The sequence below is a fragment of the Pomacea canaliculata genome, linkage group LG13 (assembly GCF_003073045.1).
Source record: "Pomacea canaliculata isolate SZHN2017 linkage group LG13, ASM307304v1, whole genome shotgun sequence".
Classification (NCBI taxonomy): Eukaryota; Metazoa; Mollusca; class Gastropoda; order Architaenioglossa; family Ampullariidae; genus Pomacea; species Pomacea canaliculata.
In genome coordinates, this window is record NC_037602.1 from 10,565,364 (window position 1) to 10,585,267 (window position 19,904).

At 39.4% G+C, this 19,904-nt stretch overlaps 1 protein-coding gene across 1 annotated transcript in view; it reads left to right on the forward strand.

Moving 5' to 3' along the window:
* The window catches only part of LOC112554633 (short-chain collagen C4-like), a 34,579-nt gene extending 20,118 nt beyond the window's left edge, over positions 1–14,461 (forward strand). Inside the window, exons 1-3 of the mRNA XM_025222543.1 lie at positions 11,540–11,629; positions 13,112–13,174; positions 13,685–14,461. Coding sequence (XP_025078328.1) covers positions 11,569–11,629; positions 13,112–13,174; positions 13,685–14,142 — 582 coding nt within the window. The 5' untranslated portion in view covers positions 11,540–11,568 and the 3' untranslated portion in view covers positions 14,143–14,461. Of the gene's footprint in view, positions 11,630–13,111; positions 13,175–13,684 lie in introns of the transcript that reaches the window.
* Positions 14,462–19,904: the final 5,443 nt, after the last annotated feature.

Sequence of the window (19,904 nt, forward strand, 5' to 3'; positions counted from 1 at the left end):
TGACCTCTGCCCCGTCCAAATGGTGTCGTTCGAGCTTATTGATGAGTTCTTTCCCTTAGCACACTGGCATCATGTGCAGACGTACACGCGCCTGTGGAAGTTTTTTTTATGGCTTATTGATGATGGTTTGACTATCGTTGCACATTTTTTCGCTGTCCCTTCCTGGGGTTAACCGATGGGCAAGGATCGTTGGCCTTCATGGAGTGGCAGGATCTTGTAGCTGCGTCCATAAAGCTTGAGAGCAAAAGCAAAAATGCTGCAATTGTCAAATTACTAAGAAATAAACAAATTATTGGTGGCTTTGCTCTTTTGTTAAATTTTATGTAACGTCCATGAAACAATTCTCATTTTTTTGTGTTGATGTCTCTGACCCATCTAGACACGGCCATGACCACAGCAGTAATAGAACTGGAAAGAGGGAAACAACCCAGTAGTGAACGTAGAAGTGATTATCACAGTTGCGTCCCCTGGATTTCTCTCCGTATGTGTGTGGAAACGGTATTGATAAATGGTTTAAAAAATTTTTTCTCTCTCTCACACACAAAGAAATCCATCGTCTCTCTTGACGCTGTTGTACTTCCTCCCTAAGTCTGTTGTTCTTCCCCCTCCTTTGCTGTTGATTTCTTCTGCATTTTTTTCTCCTTCACTACGATATCTTCAGGCAGCTTTCAGAGAATTCAATCTGTGAGTTGTGTGTTATAAGTGTTGCCTCTATGAGTACATCAACGCATTTTCTTGATGACAGGAATCTTATTGTTTTATTGTGACCTTTTTTGACGTTGTACACTGAGACAACAAGCATTTCCTTAACTTGAAAGTCTCAAAGACAAAAGAAACGATATTCGATGTTGGGACAAACCTCATGCAATCGAAAGTAGTATCTATGGTGACTGCGGCCTGTGCTCCTCAGAGAGTAACAAGGAATAAACATCTATGGAGACGTAATCGAGATAGTCAACACTTTTAAATATGTAGGGCTCTCTTAGGAATCTCAACGCACTCGAATATTGAGAGCACTCTGTACGTCTTCAGCGCTTAAATGAGGTTGCTTCCCTTGAATCGTTTCCCTGCGCCTACGAATCTTTGTTTCGCTAAGTTTTTTTTTACAAGTTTGAAAGTAGAAACTTACAAAATAAAACTTTCTTTCTGTGTTCATTCTTTTATTTCTTTTATATTATTTATTATTTATATTTTATATTATTCCACTGCTCAGTACTTTTGAATACAACAAAATTTTGAGAAAATCTAAATCTACAGTCTCTAGGATTCTTGTCTTGACTACTAAGCATGGTCAGGCCTGACGAGAGGGGGGGCAAGGGGGTCTAGTGTACCGGGCCGCGGCTGTCAAGGGGGCCGGCTTGTCAGTGGATTTTTTTTTTTTCTTCTTCTCCTTTTCTTTTTCTTTTTGAAAGGTGTAAGGACAGAACACCCAAGCATTACACATGCAGAAGTTGAGTTTCAAGTCTGTAGAATACAATTTCGGGGTGCTGGGGCCTGTCGTGAGAAGTGTAGTCAGCGGGTATCATATTCTCGCTGGACACGCTGGCGACGGCCGCTGGACACTGAAGATTTTATCGCGTGTCAACCGCCCTGAAGAACGTTGGTGCCATGAGATTGCTGGCTACAGGTGCCACTACGGGGAAGGGTGGGGTGGTGGAGGGGGCGGGCCCTGCAAGCAAATCGGACTGAACAGTGGAGATCAGGCAGGTATGTTACTGATGTGTGGCCACTCTGTGAACCAACATGGTCGGGGCCCGCCCCTGGCGCTGCAGCCTGTAAGCGAGAGACATCAAGGCTGCTTTTTTTCGTAGTTACTAAGCAACACTGAGACTTTCTTTAACCGTATCTCCATCACCAAACAAACAACTACATTAGTCTACACAGTAGATCCTTGATACAATGAGAACTATTTTATCCTGTAATACTATGAGCAGCAAATAGAACACATTATTGCAAACATTTTAAAAATGCTGTCGCAAATATTAGGTTTATAAATTATCACCGGTGGTGTCGCGGGAAGTTTGGAGCTGGAGGAGGATGATAAAGAGAGGCTAGCATGAGAAAGGTAATTTAAGTGTAGAGACAGTGTTCGCACGGTGGGTGGATGGCCCGGATAGAGGTAGGGAGGAGAGTTATGTCACAGGAAAGGGGAGGACTGACTACTGTAACTAAAGGTGTGGGACGATCGCACGACCTCCGGCGATGTACCAGCATCGCGCTGTAATAACACAGCGGCCTCCGACTTTCTTTTGCTCTTTGCCGACAAAGCTCCCGGTAAAAAGGAGATACTATCTACCCACCATCCGTCCCCAAAAGCCACCTCGGAATCTTTCTTATTGTGCGCTAGTTGTCTTCAAGGAAGCTGTGATATATGGTGCTGTATATTGAGTTTTGCGGTGGCTGCGACATTTGCTTTTCGAATTATCACATATATTTGAATGTGTTTTTAAAGGAGCTTAGTGTAACGTACATTTGTTTCACGATGAAGAAGGGAAGAAAAGAAAAGTTTACAGATGTGTTATGAGTTATGACATAAGTGTTAGTTTGTCCACGTTTTCATTAAATTTCTCCATGTCTTGAACCCCACAATCAAGGTAGAGGCAAATTATGTAGGCCCTGTTTTAGTTTAGACTTACAGGCCAGTGACTAAGATGACAGCAACTTCCACCCATGCCGGCCATCGGCCGTGGGCCGTAATGCATTGTTGCTGACAACACGACAAAAGGGAAAGGGGGCGGGGGTGTGATAGCATCTGGAAGACTCGACGGACTGGACTGGGACTTCAATGGTCGGGGTTTGGAACAATTGGAGGTGTAGACTGATATTTTTATGAGATAGACGAGTCAGCGGTAAAGTCGCCGTGTGTTTGACCAGGGCACTTAATTTTCCCATCCCTTTCGATCGGAGTCATTGGACCAAAGAAAGCTTGGACAGTTGGACCTTAGAGATAGCGATAGTCACTTAATTTCACACTCACTCTCCTGTCTGTCGCACGCTGTCTTCTACACTCGAAAAGCCGAGATACGCTGCACTTTGTTATTATGGTAAGTACACTAGTTTTTTATTTATGCTTCTATGATTTTCTGTTTATTGGCAAATAGCATTTGACAAGGCAGGAACATCAGTGTCAATGAGAGTGACTAGCGTCTCAAATTGACTGACAATAATGAAGTTTGTGAGAAAAGCTCATAAAGTTTTTAGTCAGCAGGTAAAATGACAATATTAGTACTGTATAACTTTGTTCTATGAACTATTACGATTCAGCTAAAATATGCTTAACATTTCTATTTTTCTGTCATTTTTACAAAACCTTCTAATCTCCTTAAATATTAAAAGTATTAACACTTACTAGCTAACTAGTCTTTAAAACAGTTGCTTTGTCTTCTAAAACTGAGCAGGTATTTTAACGGCTAGTGACTGATGGCGGTTGAAGTCGACCGAGTTTATGCTTCGTAAAAAGTTGGATGAATTCAAAATTTCTGCTTTAAAGAGTCTGAAGGCGACAGCTCAGTTAAGATATTTGTTTACGTGTCACAGCATGCGTGTGTGTAGTTATTGTGTGTGTGTGTGTGTGCGCGCGCGCGTGCGGTTTTGCTAAAGGAATAATATAGGAAGGGACTTTCGATAGGTGCTGCGTGTTTGTTATGTAAGTTGATAAAAATGATAACTGATGTGCTCTGCTGTTCGTCGCAGCAAACACTTTTTTTAATGAGGTTATTAACGACACTCGATGAAGACTTGTTTAGGCATTTACTTCTTCGGTTCTTCCTCTTTACATGTAGAAGTATAAATCACTTACATAGAGAACATTTCCTTGCACGTCAGTGAGCTTAGTACAAAAGCGCAGCACTTAGAACACAAAGGCTATGTGATACCACAGTGTTGGGATAGACAGAAGACAATTAGAAGAGGTACTAACGAGATTACGAGAGAGATACGTCTTAGCCTTAGGCAGTTTTAAAAAGGTGATGATTGTATGACACTGGACTGTGTCATTGGAAACATGACCTCTCGTTATGACGCTGCCAAGAACCTGGAGACGATGTTTGGGGTGATATGGAAGTACCCAAAAATGAGTGACGAAGAAATATGTAAAAGTGCTAGCATCCTTGCTAAGAAGTATAGCGTTGATGTATCGGGGAGAACTTGATTAGTGAACTTGAACACTTAAAAGCAATTCATAATGCTAACCTCGGAGATTTATCACTGACACCCTTAGAACTGTTAAATAAATTACACTATCTAAAGATCGACACCCTGTTCACAAATATAACAGTGATTCTTAGAATCTTTTGCACATTGCCAGTTACCGTCGCTCAAGCAGAACGTTCTTTCAGCATTCTGGCCAGAGTAAAGAACGTGTTGCGGTCAACAATGTGCCAAGATCGGTTAAGCAGCTTAGGAGTCCTGGCAGTGGAGTCTCGGCTCGCAAGAACAATCGATTTCGATTGTATTATCGAACTTTTTGCGAGTCGTAAAGCCCGCAAAGCACCACTCGTGTAATTTTAAGGCAATGGGTGAACTCGGTATTGTATGGACCTCTATTACTCGAGCGGACACTGTTGTATTTGTGTAATGCCAGACGCCGTTCCTTGTATAGACGACGAATAGCTATCTTTATCACACCTGCAATAGGCTTGAAACGATTGTGTACTGTCTTTAGGCTCTAGCCGTTTTTCTAATCTGTCGAGGTTTTGACATCGCTGCTGACGTAACAGTCCTTACTCGGGGGGGAGGGGGGAGGTCTGTGGAGCGGGGTGCTACAAGTCTGATCCTTTAACATCATTTGTCCTCATTTACTAACCACTCGCATGTAAACAACTTTATGTTCAAGTAGTGATGTAGATCCTAGTGCAGTCTATATTTCGTTACTGAAGGAAGTGTAGACATTGAGATTCGAATTGTAAACATACATTATATACTGGGAAAATAATTTACGATTACAAGTACAAGGGGCCCGGAGAGGTCGTCTGTCCCGGGGCCCGGGCTGGCTCTCGGCGGCCCTGAGCATGGTTCATATAATTCATATTCCTGTACTCACTGTTTCTATATTTCTCTTTCAGACACACGGACTCCTTTTTATTTGAATTACTTACTTAGTCACTTACTCCATGAAATCTTAACGCCTGCATCTCAATTAATTCATTTGTCAAACTTGTCCACCCTTTTTAGTTACAGCTATGTAACCCTAGTCACAGCTTATTAAGCTCTTTTCTTCCTGATTATGCAGCATGAACACCAAGGTGTGCACAATAACTACCTTTATGGTTTATTTAGAATATCTCATTAAACGAAAGAGAAAATGCCATTGTGTAAAAGACACATTTTCCCACCCAGCAACATTGTCTCTGAGACTCTTTATGCCCGAAGTGACAGTCTGTCCCAGTGTTCACGTTCATTTGTTCTGGCATTATTTGCAAGAACCTCATCGCTGTCCCCAGCTTCAGCTTCCCCTCATCCCCTGGCTCGTCGGCTCAGTTTCAAACCAACATCATGTTCCTGCTCTGTCCCCAGATGCAAACGCCGGCTGTATTTCTGTGTTTCTCAACAAAAGAGTGGACGACGACACCATGTTCGCAATTATCCCTCACGTCTGCAAGCGAAATGAGCCATGGTGAAGCTGGACCGTTAGATAAAGAGAGGGGGTGTGGAGACAGATTAGCAAGCAAGAGCTTGTGAATTGTTGGATAGCGCCCTTGATTATGTCTTTTCCAAATTAATTGATTCGTTAAAAGCGCAAGGGGAGGACAACTCTAAACGACTCAAGTCTCCTCCTTGTCACCGTAGAGAACTGTGAGTGATCTCTAAGTGGCATGTACTTGAGGCACAAAAATGTGGTACGTTTGCATTTTAATAGCTTCCGAATTTTTCCCCCCATCTTTCTTGTTAAATGTTGGTTTGCGTTAGACCGAGTGCGCGAACATGCAATTCTCTTCTCCTTGTCATATCCGACATTTTTTTTGAAATTAAAGAAAAAAAAAATTGTTTGACAGGAAAGTGTGAAGCAATATGATTTAACTTAAAAACAACTCAGCGCTGAAAAGCTTTCTTAAATGACGCAACATGGAGAAAAAGGAAACCACAATATGAACACGTGATGTTTGCTTCTCAGAATAGAAGTATCCAACAAACATACTGCACTGTGCAACATTACACATTCACTAGATATTCTAGTATTTTATGCGTATCGCCTAGTTTGTATTTTAATCGATTGATTGATTTATTAATTATTGATTGGTGGATAGGTATTTGAGATTTGAGGGCCATTGCCCCAAAAAGTGGAGCAAAACAACAATAAATAACACAATTATTGCAACCTATTTTTGTGAGAAATGCTTGATTAAGTCCACAACTTGTATCATTGCTTGCAGTCTAGCATTCTATTAGACCAGACCTGGCCCGCCTCCTGTCCTGACCGGCCCGCCCGCCGTATATATACTATATATACAGTATTGGGTAAAACTGAGTTAAGATTATATTAGTCCGGCCCTCTAAAAACATCCAATTTCTCATGTGGCCCCTTGGGAAAAATATATTGCCACCCCTGCTCTAGACTATTAAAGTTGTAAGACCCAGGCTAACTCAGTTGAAATAGCACAGATTGAATGCCCCTCACTACAATGCTTTAATGTGAATACCCCCACACATCACCAAATGGCATTCCTGGAAACAGGACAAAAAATAAACATACATCATTTAAAAAAAAAAACTTTCTGTGGGCAGTATTATAATACATGTTAAAATAAAGATTTCACAAAGCAAGATCAAAAGCACAGCATAAACTTCACTTCAATTATAAACTGACTCTTGTAGTGCAGCATCACAACCAAAGTTATACTACTTGTGGTATAATGACATGTTAATATAGTGTTCAAACAGTTCAGTATTATCATTTTCTCCTTCCTTTCTCCTGCAGCACACAATGACATAGATGTCATTTTGCCCATTAATACTCACATGCATCATAAAATTTCTTCCTGCATAATAATTAATTATGAATGTTATGAATCAAAAAATAAATTTCACTTACTTAATGACTTGTGCTGGATAACTGGAAGCATAGGACATGAGAAATCTGGCGTTATAGCTCTATAGGAAGCTTGCATCTGGTTCAACAGATTGTGGTGGTCAGTTGCACATCCTGTGACCACTTTCATCTTTAAATGCCAGCAGCCAGCTATCTAGAATAACAGTAAAATAAATTATTGACCATCATATATTTATTACCATTTGTTGTCGAAAAAAGACCATTAAAGTTAATTTGTCTGAATTGATACTTCCAGTCACAATCAGCTGTCAATGGGCTATCTCTATGAGGCTCACCACTGGGAACACAATCCTTATGCTGCACTTTTAAATATTCTTAATTACCTGCTGCAGTGGAAAGTTTGGTGTTTGAACAAGTTTAAGCTGGCCTAAAAAGGTATAAAATTGAGAGGCAGAGTAAGAGTCCAAAGGACCAAATCTGTCAACATTATCAGCAATATGTGACAAAGCAAGTACATTATATCACAAAAATCCCTTACCATACAAACGCTTTGCTTCTTGAACAAATAAACATGAAAATTAATTAGCCTAATCAGCATAGTTCACACACAGCCCAGGACTTACAAGAAAAAATTAAAAAATCAATCAATAAATAAGAGAAAATATGATTATACTGCCTATAAGAAAATTGGCCTTTTAACTCTACCACACCAGTAAATAGAAGTAACTGTTGAAATTCTGTTGCTTTCGAACGATAAAGTTCACTGACACTTTTGTAATCGGAATTTATTTGAAGATATTCTGACAGCTCCTACTTCTCTGCATCGCTAAAGGCTAAAGAATTATCAAATAGCAAGCGTTCAGAACTGCTGAGTCCAATTTCTACTTCTGTCTGGAAAACTTCTGCATTTATTGCGTTAATGTGTACTCTAATCTTTCTTCTCTTAGCATGATATTCTGCATTGAATTTGAACGTTTCTGGAATTAAAATCTCAATAGCTTTGCTAACAAAAAGTAACAAAAATCATAAAATAGTAACAACGATGCAGAACAAAATCACAAAATAATAGCAAAGATGTAGAACAAGTTAACAAAATAGTAACAAAGATGTAGATGGAAGAACAATGCGAGAAAAATGTTCCGGCAGTAAAGGGCGATGATTGTAGATATAACGGCAATGACTCCAGAGAATGAGGTTAGCGACATCAGGGAATGACAGGATGATATTGAGTAATATTGAGAATATGACGAAATGTTATCACAAAACTTCAAAAGGGTTATCATCACTTCAGTTTAATCACTGCAGCTCACGGTCGCTGCCGAAGCCAGTGATGCACAGCAGAATGGAATCCGTCCAACAGACCCAAACAGTATGGACCAGAATATTATATACATTATATACATTATATATATTATATAAAGTCCTGTTGCAAACCAGAAGAGGAAGAAAACGTAGCAGAAGCACATGTAAACAAGGAGGTCCAACACTTTTATCCAAATTGAAGGATGACAACAAAACATAAACAATATTAAGGAGAGCTGATCCCTCAGCATGTTAGGTGAAGGGACAGAACTCTCTATCTCTGTATTCATAAAATTAGACAGAAGAACAGAGGTTCGATGCATATTTTGGAACACACCATTACCACAAATCTCATCCTCTTCCTTTCTTCAGGAATTTCTGTCCTCTCTCTCCATGTATTCTTTCTTTCTCTCTCATCCTCTTCCTGTCTCTCACCATCTCTCTTCTTACCATGTTTCTTTCTTCACCCCTTTTTTTTTCCTCCCCCTCTTCACACAAGAGCCCCATTTCATGCATTATGCCAGGATAGACAGAAATGTCGTTTAGGACTGGTAGTCTTCTCTGAACATCTTACAGAAATTTAGAGCTATGCAAATTATCGCATCATGGGTTCACACCTGCTATACCTAGTGACGTCACTTTAGTACTGCCTTCCTCAAATATAGTCAGAAGTATTGCTTACTGTGATTTAGATGATGTCTGCATTATTTTCACTTCATCACACAACAAGTTCTTACAATAACTGTCGACCGCAGGTAAGCTGTAACGATGTGAGCACTGCATGATGACGTCACAACATAGCCCTCCCCCCTCCATCCCAAGTTTTTGTGCAAAGGATACCGCCACCTAACAGCCATCCCCCTTCTCCCCGCGCTGTTTGTGTATGTTGGAGTGCAGTCTGTGGAAGGTCGTTTTACTTTCATACAGCAGTGTGTGTTTAATTGTTCTGTCACATTTTGACTAAATGATTTACTGGTGACTTACATGTGAGACGTTTACCGGACGTCACTCCACAAGGATCACATGTCGGTTCCGGCTGGTGTCTGGCGTCGCAATTATCATCGTCCTTCAGCTTCGAAAACCGCAAACGCAAAAACGACTAAAAAAATGCTTAATGTATGCTTTGTCACAACTTCATCCCTCAGGCTTGCGATATTTCTACGCGTTCTCTCCTTCAACACAACAAACGATCTGACAGTGGGTTTTAAAATCACATCACACAACTATTATAACAATTAATAAATGAATAGTTAAAATCATTTGGCGACCCACCGCAGGGAAGGTCACCAAGGAAGCTAATGAGACTCACGAAAATACTTTTTAAGAAACTCGAACTTTTTTAATCCACTGTCTTGGATGGTCACTCTTGACAAATAGTAATTATCTCCCTTGTTCCTGGACTTTAAAAAAAAAATCTTATTCTTATTAATAAGCCTTGTGCTATTATTATTGTCGTGTTATACAAATTTGCTTATTCATATTATTATTTATTCGTTACCAATTTCAAGGAAAAGCTTTTTTAACTTCGACAAATGTCAATAATGTCCCTGAAGTTTTTTATGATGATGATGATGATGATGATGATGATTGGGTGTTTGTAATGCGCAACACTACGACCAATATAGATCACACTCACTGTGCAGACCAGCAATGATAAATAAACAGATAGGGGACAGTGAGATATGTACAGGCACAGAACATAAATCAATGCATGAAGGTATGAAGAAGACTGTAAACAGTTACAGCCGTACTTGATGGTTAACATGACAGACAGTATTGCCAGGGGTTAAGGATAGTACTTTGTTAGTGGTAGTACTTTGTGAACAGATATTTCCAGAGAGCGTTTGAATGTAGTCTTGGAGTCCGAGTGTTGAATGTGATGTGGAAGAGAGTTCCACTGCTCAGCAACACAGAGAGAGGACGTCCGTTGTCCGTGTGTGACTGTCTTTGTCGGAGGGAGGATAGAATAAGAGTCTAATGAGGAGCAAAGGTTTCAGGCAGGAGTGTGGACAGACAAGATTTAAGTAAAGTATTGGTGGAGGAGTCTTCAGAGAATCCATAGCATAAAGTTGGGAGCATGTAGTTTATTCTAGTTTAACTGGTATCCAGTGAAGAAAGTCAAGAAGTGGTGTGACATGTTGACTTTTGCGAGTCCAGAAAATGAGACGAGCAGCTGAGTTGTGGACTTTTTGTGGCTTATAAACGAGGTACTGCAGAAAGCCAGCAAGAAGAGGGTTGAAATAGTTTAATTAAACAGAACAAATAAACAGATGTGAATGATGGTGGTTGAGATAAACAGAGTATGACGAATGGAGCTGATCTTCCAGAGCACATAGTATGCAGCACGACAAATGTGAGAAACTTGTTGATCAAGAGACATGTCAGCAGACATTATGTAACCTAAGTCACGTGCTGAAGTAACAAAAGGAACATCTGCATCGCCTACTCGAACAGAGAAAGGCAGTGAAGGATAAACTCTTGCTCTCCTCTTTGAAAAAATAAACGCTTATGTTTTTTTTTTTTTGTCACTTAAATTCAACTTGTTGTGGGTCATCCATTGTCTAATATCAGAAATAAAGTCTTGGATGCTCCTGTGGCCCTATGCTGTTGTGTCATGAAGAGTAAGGAGACGATCATCAGACGAGGAGCTGAGTTGTCTAGCTGGGACATAAGGGAAGAGCAGTTCAGAGAAATAATCAGGGCAGGTGAAATGAAATTATGGAGGACGCAAAGGTGATGTTGGTTTCGTCCACCTTGATGTGACTTGGTGTAGGAACATGTGAAGATGGATTTCTTCTTCTCGAACATAGGAGGGCTTCCGTTTTCTCATTGTTGAGTTTTAGTTTGTTTGTTACCATCTTGTCTTTGACGTCGTTAATGCAGACTTCTAGGATGGTAATAGCAAAGTGATAAAAATGTTAGGTTGGGGGGGAATGTGCTAATTTTTTACCTGCAGTGATTAACGACTTTAAAAACGAACATTGTGGAATACACTGCTGGAGATCTCGTTTTGCTGATCAGTCCTATTGACATCTGCCAAACATTATACAAGGATGAAAGATTTGATTGATGATATAACTGACAGGTTTAATGTTATCACAAATATGAAACCACAGATAGATTTTTCGCTTTCATGGACACAATATTTAATACCTGTGAGGCGAAACAACAGATGTGATTTTCATCGTACTGTCTTTAGACAGTTGACTATATAAGTACCAGCAGGTCCATGTCTGTATCTGTATCGTCATCGACTGACTCAGAACCTGACGGCAGCCATGACACTTGTCCTCAGCATCCTTGTGTGCGCCTCGCTTCTGCCAGCTTTGACTGCGAAAGGTAAGTAGAAGGTTACACAGGTACACGTGCTTAGTCAGAAGCAGTAGATGTATGTCGATTATTCATCTCAGAAGAGCTTATGTGCACCTCTATCTGTCAACAAAAACTGTGATCTATGGTGACAGACTGTAGTTGCTTGACAGTATATGGGAGAAAACAATCTTAAAGGTCTCAGTCTTCAAAGAAGGGAGGGTGTTAGATACTGTGTCTGTTTAGAAAGGTAGAGAAAATTATATTTTCTATAAAAAAAAACTAGCAGGGCCCCGTCATATGGTATGTGTTTCGAAAGATATATATATATAATTATCATTAGGGAAGCTCTTTCAGCATTTTGTATTTGACTTTCATTTTGGTTTCCTCCTACTTTAAATCGCTGCTGAAAGCAATTACAAAGAAGACAATTGGTTTCCCTTGGAAAGAAAGATAATTAAAACAGAGATTTGTTTTTCTTTTGTGATTGAAGGTTGCACAGTCCCACGGTATTTTTGTTGGTAAACGTGGATAAAAATTTTATTCTCGCCTCCGGTATAGGATAAGGACATAGAGGATATGCCTGACAAACTGACTGATATGACATTAACAAAAGTGTTAGGCTTAGTGTTGTAGAGAAGAACTACACGCTATCTACACTCATTTATCCGGACTAAAGTTCACAGATACAGTCGACTCAGGATAATTCATGTGCATAAAAGCAGATGGTGAAACTGCTTTCTTCCAATCGCATCCCTTTCCTTACGGTGAATAGCATCAGAGAGTATTCCCAATATATCTTTTCAAGCCCTCACAGTCTTATTAATCTTACTCATGTTCTCTGTGCTGCATTGCAATGTCTCCACAAAGAACAATATACTGAAAGTCATGATCATACACAGGACAGAAGTTATACGGGGAAGCAGCTAGACACGTGATCAGACCTCTTTAAGACCACGTACGAGGTTCGGATACCTCAGTGTGGCAGCAACGTTTTACCAGTTTTCGTTAACGGTTACTTAACTTTGTTATTGCTTCTTAAAAATCTCATTGGTTATTTCCGTAACAAAACGAAGTTAAAATAATAATAGTTCTTTTTGTCTGTCTTATTTTTTGCACCGAAGATGATGATGGCTGCAGATTTTACGCCTGTCAATGCCGACAATTGTTCAAACATTTAGTGGTTACAAACATTACCTAGCAGTTTATAAGATTATCTACAAGGAAGGGGAATAATTGTCCATTGGCTGCATGTGGTGAACTTATTTTGGTCGTCGTGTCCCCGGTAGTTGAGAATATACGATAAAGGATAAAAATAAGAGATGTCTTATTTCGTACCTTCCTCACACTGTCTTGATATCACCGAGTTACATTGTACCTGTGAGACATTATACTTACTACGTAATACTATGTGGGTATTGCATATGATAACATAACATTTAACGATTCTACCAACCAACAGGTAGAAAAGACAATCACGTGGCTAACACTTAAACACTGTTTTTGTTCCAGGTACCGTTTACACACGTTGGGGAAGCAGTGGGTGTGGTTCTACAGCAGCGACGGTGTTTTCAGGTAAACAAACATTGCACTGATGCTGACATAAAAAGTTTCTTACGTATGCTGCTTATTAACAATACGGAAATAGCACTAAAATAACATGTTTTATAGACTCTGAACATTGACAAGTCATAATAGTTTGACAAGATGTTTATATGAAAGTATTTTGTTGATTATGTTTCATGATCCACAATGACGTGTTGTAATATTGATCATTATCATTCTATTTGTTCAAGGCATTACATACTTTTATTTTACATTTTCTCACTAATTAAATGTAATATTTAATCTATACTGGACATCATCGACATGTTTAAGAAGTAGGTAGACTGGAGATTTCCATTGTCAGTTACTTGTGCATCCTTCGATCAATGTTTTTATTATTAGTTCGCCAGAAAGGCAAAGAGTATGTAAAACGTTAGTTTCAGTTTTGTTGAGCTGTTGTCTACCCAAAACAAAAAAGATAGAAGGAAATAAACGTACGTTAATGTTACAGTAATGTATAAATATTCTGTAATCTAAAAGGTTATGTGGCCGGCAGTTGGTACAGCTCACCCGGATCTGGAGCCAACTACCTGTGTCTGCCACCCGATCCCGTGGCCAGTACCATAGCGAAACCTGCCCACTGGGCCAACCTGTACGGCGCAGAGTACGAAGTGTGGCCACGTGCAGAGCACAACCATGATGCGCTGTGTGCCGTGTGCTTCGTGAAAACTCGCTCAGTCAACATCATGGTACCCGGCACAAACAGGTGTCCGTGTGGGTGGACCTCCGAGTACACGGGTTTACTCATGAGCGGGCTTGACACACACTACGGGTCAACGGAGTTCATCTGTGTGGACAGCAAACTGGAAGGCCGCATCGGCTCAGGCGCTAACCTAGAGGGCAGGCTGCTGTACCACGTGATTGGCTACTGTGGCAGTCTGCCCTGTCCTCCTTACGTGAACAACAACATCGTGCAATGCGTTGTTTGCTCCAAGTGAGAGTCCATCGTTCTGTCTGAGCAATCCAAGAACAAGGTCTCTACACTGTTATTCTCCGAGGTGATCCGATCCGATCAGAGATTCATATTAACTTTCTTTACTTTGACTTTTTCTTTTCTCTGTGAGGTTAGGTAAAAATACAGTTGTGAGAAAATTGTCAAGTTTTTCTGCATTATAAAACAAAGGACAGGTCTTGTAATGTTTATTGGTTTCTATAGAAGTTTTAGCCTGCTGCCATGTTTCAACATGTGCTTCTTCCAGTAAAGGTTGTGGAAATTCACTTTCTCCTACTTTCTACAAATAAAACCTTTTATTCGCAGATAGTTTGATTGTTTTCATGTGTATTTGTGTGTAAGTTTACTGTTTCGTAAAATAAGAGGATAGATGCCCGATGAATGTTTTTCAGCATGAACACGTCATGGCAATAATCCCTTTATTCGCCCGTTTTTCCTTCTTTATTTTTTTGTCTTATTTGGGTTTTTTTCCTGTATCTCCTACTCCTAGTAATCATTTAACCTTTTTTAGTACATGCTTTTTCTCAAGTTATTAATTTCTTTCTTTTCTCTTCTTTTATTCGTTCGCTCTTTCATCCATATCCTCTCTTCCTCCATCTTATTTTTTACCTTTGCTGTCCTATCGCTCATTCTCTCTGTCTCTCTCTCTCTGTCTCTACGTCCTGTCGTGAAGCAAGTAAGCTGTAGCGATGTCACAAGTGACGTAGACCCGCTCCAAGATTTTCTGCAAACAATTGGCGACGCCTGACTGCCATCTCCTTTCCCCCTCGTCTTATGAACTTGCCCCAGCAAGTGAAAAGTCTATCGGCCGTACATCCACAAAGATCACAGCGGTTCCAGGTGTGACACTGATCACACGTCTTTGGCTTCCAAACCCACAAACGGAAAAACGACTGCAAAAACTAGTTCAATATGTACACCGTCACACACCACTCACACTTGCGATATTTCTACGTGATTTTCTCTTCAACACACATACAACGATGTTCCTGTGTTATTTTTAATAACAAAAAATATTATTATAACAATTAATAAATGAGTAGTTACGAAACAACTTTCGTCTCTTTTGCAACAAACTTTATTCCACACTCTTCCAAACCAGACTACAAATTTTTCCTACATTTCCGATAATGACTGTAAAGGCTGAGTTGACCAAGTACGAATGTTAAAGTGCTTGTTTTGATGTACAATACAAAACTGAATGAAAATTAATCTTAAATGAAATTTTATTTTTCGTGACACAAAAGAGTCAAGTAAAATATGACAGAAATAAAATTAAGGACTAAAGCAAATATTTAAAAAAAAACTTTTTGGTGGACCATTGTGATGATGTAAGAGCTTTATTGTACTCTGCTCCACCTATTTCACCTCTAGCAAATATACAAATATATACAATACAATATACAAATATACAATCTTTAATTAAAGTAAAAGACTAAATTCGGAATTGTTTTGCCTCTGAAGATTCTGACACATAAACAAGCGTTTAGTTTAGTTTATTCCTTGTTTATTCCTAACCCTTCTATTTCTTTCCCGAGGATTATTAGGCCTCTGCTTAGATTTTTATTTTTATTTATTTATTTATTTATTTTGCCTCTTCTCCTCAGAACTCTCTCCAAAGTCCGTTTGCTTTACGTTTCTGGTATTACTCATCGAGGTATGCCTTCTGCTTACCTTCTATTCTTTCTTAGTAAAAAGTGTTGTTTGGATTTCTGAATATAAAAATACACAAAATTAAAATACAGTCATTTCCAGTGACTAACCCAAAAACCTTTCTAAAATACTTAAAAGAATGTTACGTGTAATGTTTAAGCAATAGTCCTACAGCTTCGCGGGTGTAGAGGCCTCTGACCGTTTGTCTTAAAGGTGAGCACACTAACTCAAAAACATGAAAGACTAATTTATTGTAATGTCTATTTAATAGATCGTGATGTTCTTGAAAGAACCATTTACAATTCACATAAACAACACACTACTGTGTACTCAGCTCTTACCTGTGATTATCATTTGCCTTCTGAAGATCTTCTGAAACATGTCAACAACATCAGAAATACAGTATAAATGTAGTCTAAGATACCAAACACGTAAAGCATGGCCCTATTACTGGAGTTATTCTGTCGATAGACCTTACTGTTTACAATCTTACTGTTAACCTTTGGATATATATATACCATCTTAAGACCGATGGTATCACAATGTCGACAATGCTTGCATAATGAAGTTGTCGATTATAAAAATATCATAGAGACGTATTGAAAAACATTTGTTTACTTTGTATTCACACTGCGGTCAAACGAGTTTATTGATGTCACATTACTAATAACATGTTTCTTTAAAACACAAACACCATCTGTGAAAGCTGCTGATGAAAACCTACTCCTGGCTATTTCAGCCTCCGTCATGTGCCGCATAATCTCGTCTTCTTTGCGAGTCAGCTCCTGGTGAAGTCGCTCGATCTCTCTAGTTCTTTCAGCAAGCGCCTTGGCTCCCCTTTCTATCTCACCTGAAAATAAAATAAAAAACTTTATGGTGCAAAATAGATTATGATACTATATTTGTCAAACTAAAAATTATTTGAATAGTTCTGGTAATGTTTATATGTTGCTGACAAACAAATAAATGTTTTTACTCGCTAACACGTTTCAAAATTTGCTTCTCCCAGTTTTACTGTCTGTGGAAATTCACATTATTTTCCTCTCTGCAAATATAGCCATTTATCTTCACATTTGTGTAGGCGTTAATGGAATATTTTAGCTCATGACATCACCTTTGTAGGCCTCAACTGTGGTCTTTAGTGTCTGGATCTCACTCTGCGCTTCCTCCACCTTGTTCTCGAGACTAGAGATGTCGAACTTGGCTTTCTGAAGCTCCAGGTCTTGAGACGATTTCTGTGTACAACAACTTTTCCACAGTGTCTGATAACGATGTAACCATTCATTATAATATATTACTGCACTTGTTACCAATATTTTTGCGCAATATAGCAGGTAAAAATATAGAGAAAATGTACATAAATCTGTATAAATATTTTCTTTTACATTTCTTCATAATTTTTAAACTAAGTACGGAAAAAGTATTTTTCTAGCTAACAATTTAGCTATGTCTGTCTATGGGTCTATCCACGCCTCTATTTTATTTTTGTAGGCAAATGAAGCAGAGACTGTCCTTGAAGCACGTGCATGCGGTGATTCTTGGTGTCCATCTCTTTTCTGAGGGAGCGAATGAGACAGTGCACAAAAGTACGGACTCTTCTTCCAAATGTAAAGTTAGGTTTGAAGACCTCAGGGGAGACTACTCAGAGAACTGTGACACAACGTGCACCAAGTGTTTATTTGTTCTCTCCCTGATACCGGTTTTTAATTTTTTTTTACTCGGACGTAGGGTTTAACCCTAAGCCCTTACGTAGGGTCCTTTTCTCTTTGTGTGTGTGTGTGTGTGAAAAATATATTTTTGTTCTCTTTTTTTCTGCGTGTGAATCAAGTTGCTGTTTGTACCGTTCATTTTGTCTTTGTAGTGGTTTGATTGGAAAGTCGTGTCCCGCCTCTGGCTGAGCGAGTAATTGCATGTTCGTGCCGACTGTTGGAGCGCTTGCTACAAGAACAAAAGGAAAATAGTGAATAAGGACTTGGGCAGGCAGTAAAATTCTGCTATCTACATTAGGGTGCAGTGACGTCAGCTGTTTCGACGCATATTTAAGGTTTTCTGCAATTTACTATCCTGATTTCAAATTTGAAAATGAGTTTGCGATTCGATAAGCAGGACATCTTATTACCACAAGAAATGTTTTTCAGTGAAAATTTTGATTTATTGTTGCCGTTGTTGCCGATGTTGTTGTTGTTGTTGTTGTTGCCGTTGTTATTATTATTGTGTTATTATTGTTGTTGTTGTTGTTGTGAACTTATAACACGCAGCATCACCACCAAGATAGATTGAGCTCTCTGCGCCGACTAATAATGTAAATAAAAGATAACAACCATTGGACAGTGAGGTACGTATAGACACACTGAACAACATAAAGATGAGGTACAAGAGTAGAAGGTAAAGCAATGGATGAGGTATGAAGGAGTGTAGATACTCTAAATAGTGTAAGGTTGAGTCGTTACAAGATGGCTAACATGACAGACAGTATCATCAGGGAGTTAAGAATAGTATATCAGGGATAGTACTTTATAAACAGATATGTTTTCCGAATAGCGAATGTGATGTGGAAGAGAGTTCCACTACTTAGCAGCTCAAGGTCGCTGGCGAAGCGAGTGACGCACAGCGGAATGGAATCCAGCCAACAGACCCAAACACTTCGCACTTCAGAATAACATTATATACATTATATCCACTATATACAGTCCTGTTGCAAACCAGAGGAGGAAGAAAGCGCAGCAGAAGCACATGTAAACATGAAGGTCCAACACTTTTATCCAAATCGAAGCACGACAACAAAACATAAACAATATCAAGGGCAGGCGATCCGCTCAGCCTGTTAAGTGAAGGGACAGAACTCTCTATCTCTGTATTCGCTGTTTCATAAAATTAGACAGAAGAACAGAGTTTCGATGCATATTTTGGAACACACCATTGCCACAAATCTAATCCTCTTCCTTTCTTCAGGAATTAATGTCCTTTCTCTCCATTTATTCGTTCTTTCTCTCTCATCCTCTTCCTCTCTCTCACCATCTCTCTTCTTACCGTGTTTCTTCACCCTTTTTTTCCTTATTGCATACTGTGATTTAAATATTGTCTGCATTATTTTGACTTCTTCACACAGCAAGTTCTTACAATAACTGTCGACCACAGGTAAGCTGTAACGATGTGAGCACAGTCGCCACAGCACTTCATGATGACGTCACAACATAGCCCCCCCCCTCCCAAGTTTTTGTGCAAAGGATGCCGCCACCTAACTGCCATCCCCCTCCTCCCCGCCCTGTTTGTGTATGTTGGAGTGCAGTCTGTGGGAGGTCGTTTTACTTTCATACAGCAGTGTGTGTTTAATTGGTCTGTCAGATTTTGAAGGGAACAGAACGAAGCATAAAATGATTTACTGGTCAGTAACATGTGAGAAGTCTACCGGCCGCTGCTCCACAAGGATCACATGTCGATTCCGGCTGGTGTCTGGCGTCGCAATTATCATCCGTCATTCAGCTTCGAAAACCGCAAACGCAGAAACGACTGAAAAAATGCTTAGTGTGTGCTTTGTCACAACTTCATCAGTGGGGCTTGCGATATTTATACGCGTTCTCTCCTTCAACACACAACAAACGATCGGCCAGTGGGTTTTAAAATCACATCACACAGCTATTATAACAATTAATAAATGAATAGTTTTCTCATTACTGAGTTTAAGTTTGTTTGTTACCATCTTGTCTTTGACGTCGTTAATGCAGACTTGTAGGATGGTAATAGCAAAGTGATAAAAATGTTAGGTTGGGAGGGAATGTGCTAATTTTTTACCTGCAGTGATTAATGACTTTAGAAACGAACATTGTGGAATACACTGCTGGCGATCTCGTTTTGCTGACCAGTCCTATTCACATCTGCCACACACTATACAAGGATGAAAGATTTTATTAATGATATAACTGACAGGTTTAATGTAATCACAAATATGAAACCACAGATAGATTTTTCGCTTTCATGGGCAAAATATTTATTACCTCTAATGCAAAACAACAGATGTTTTCATTGTGCTCTGTCTTTAGACAGTTGACTATATAAGTACCAGCAGGTCCACGTCTGTATCTGTATCGTCATCCA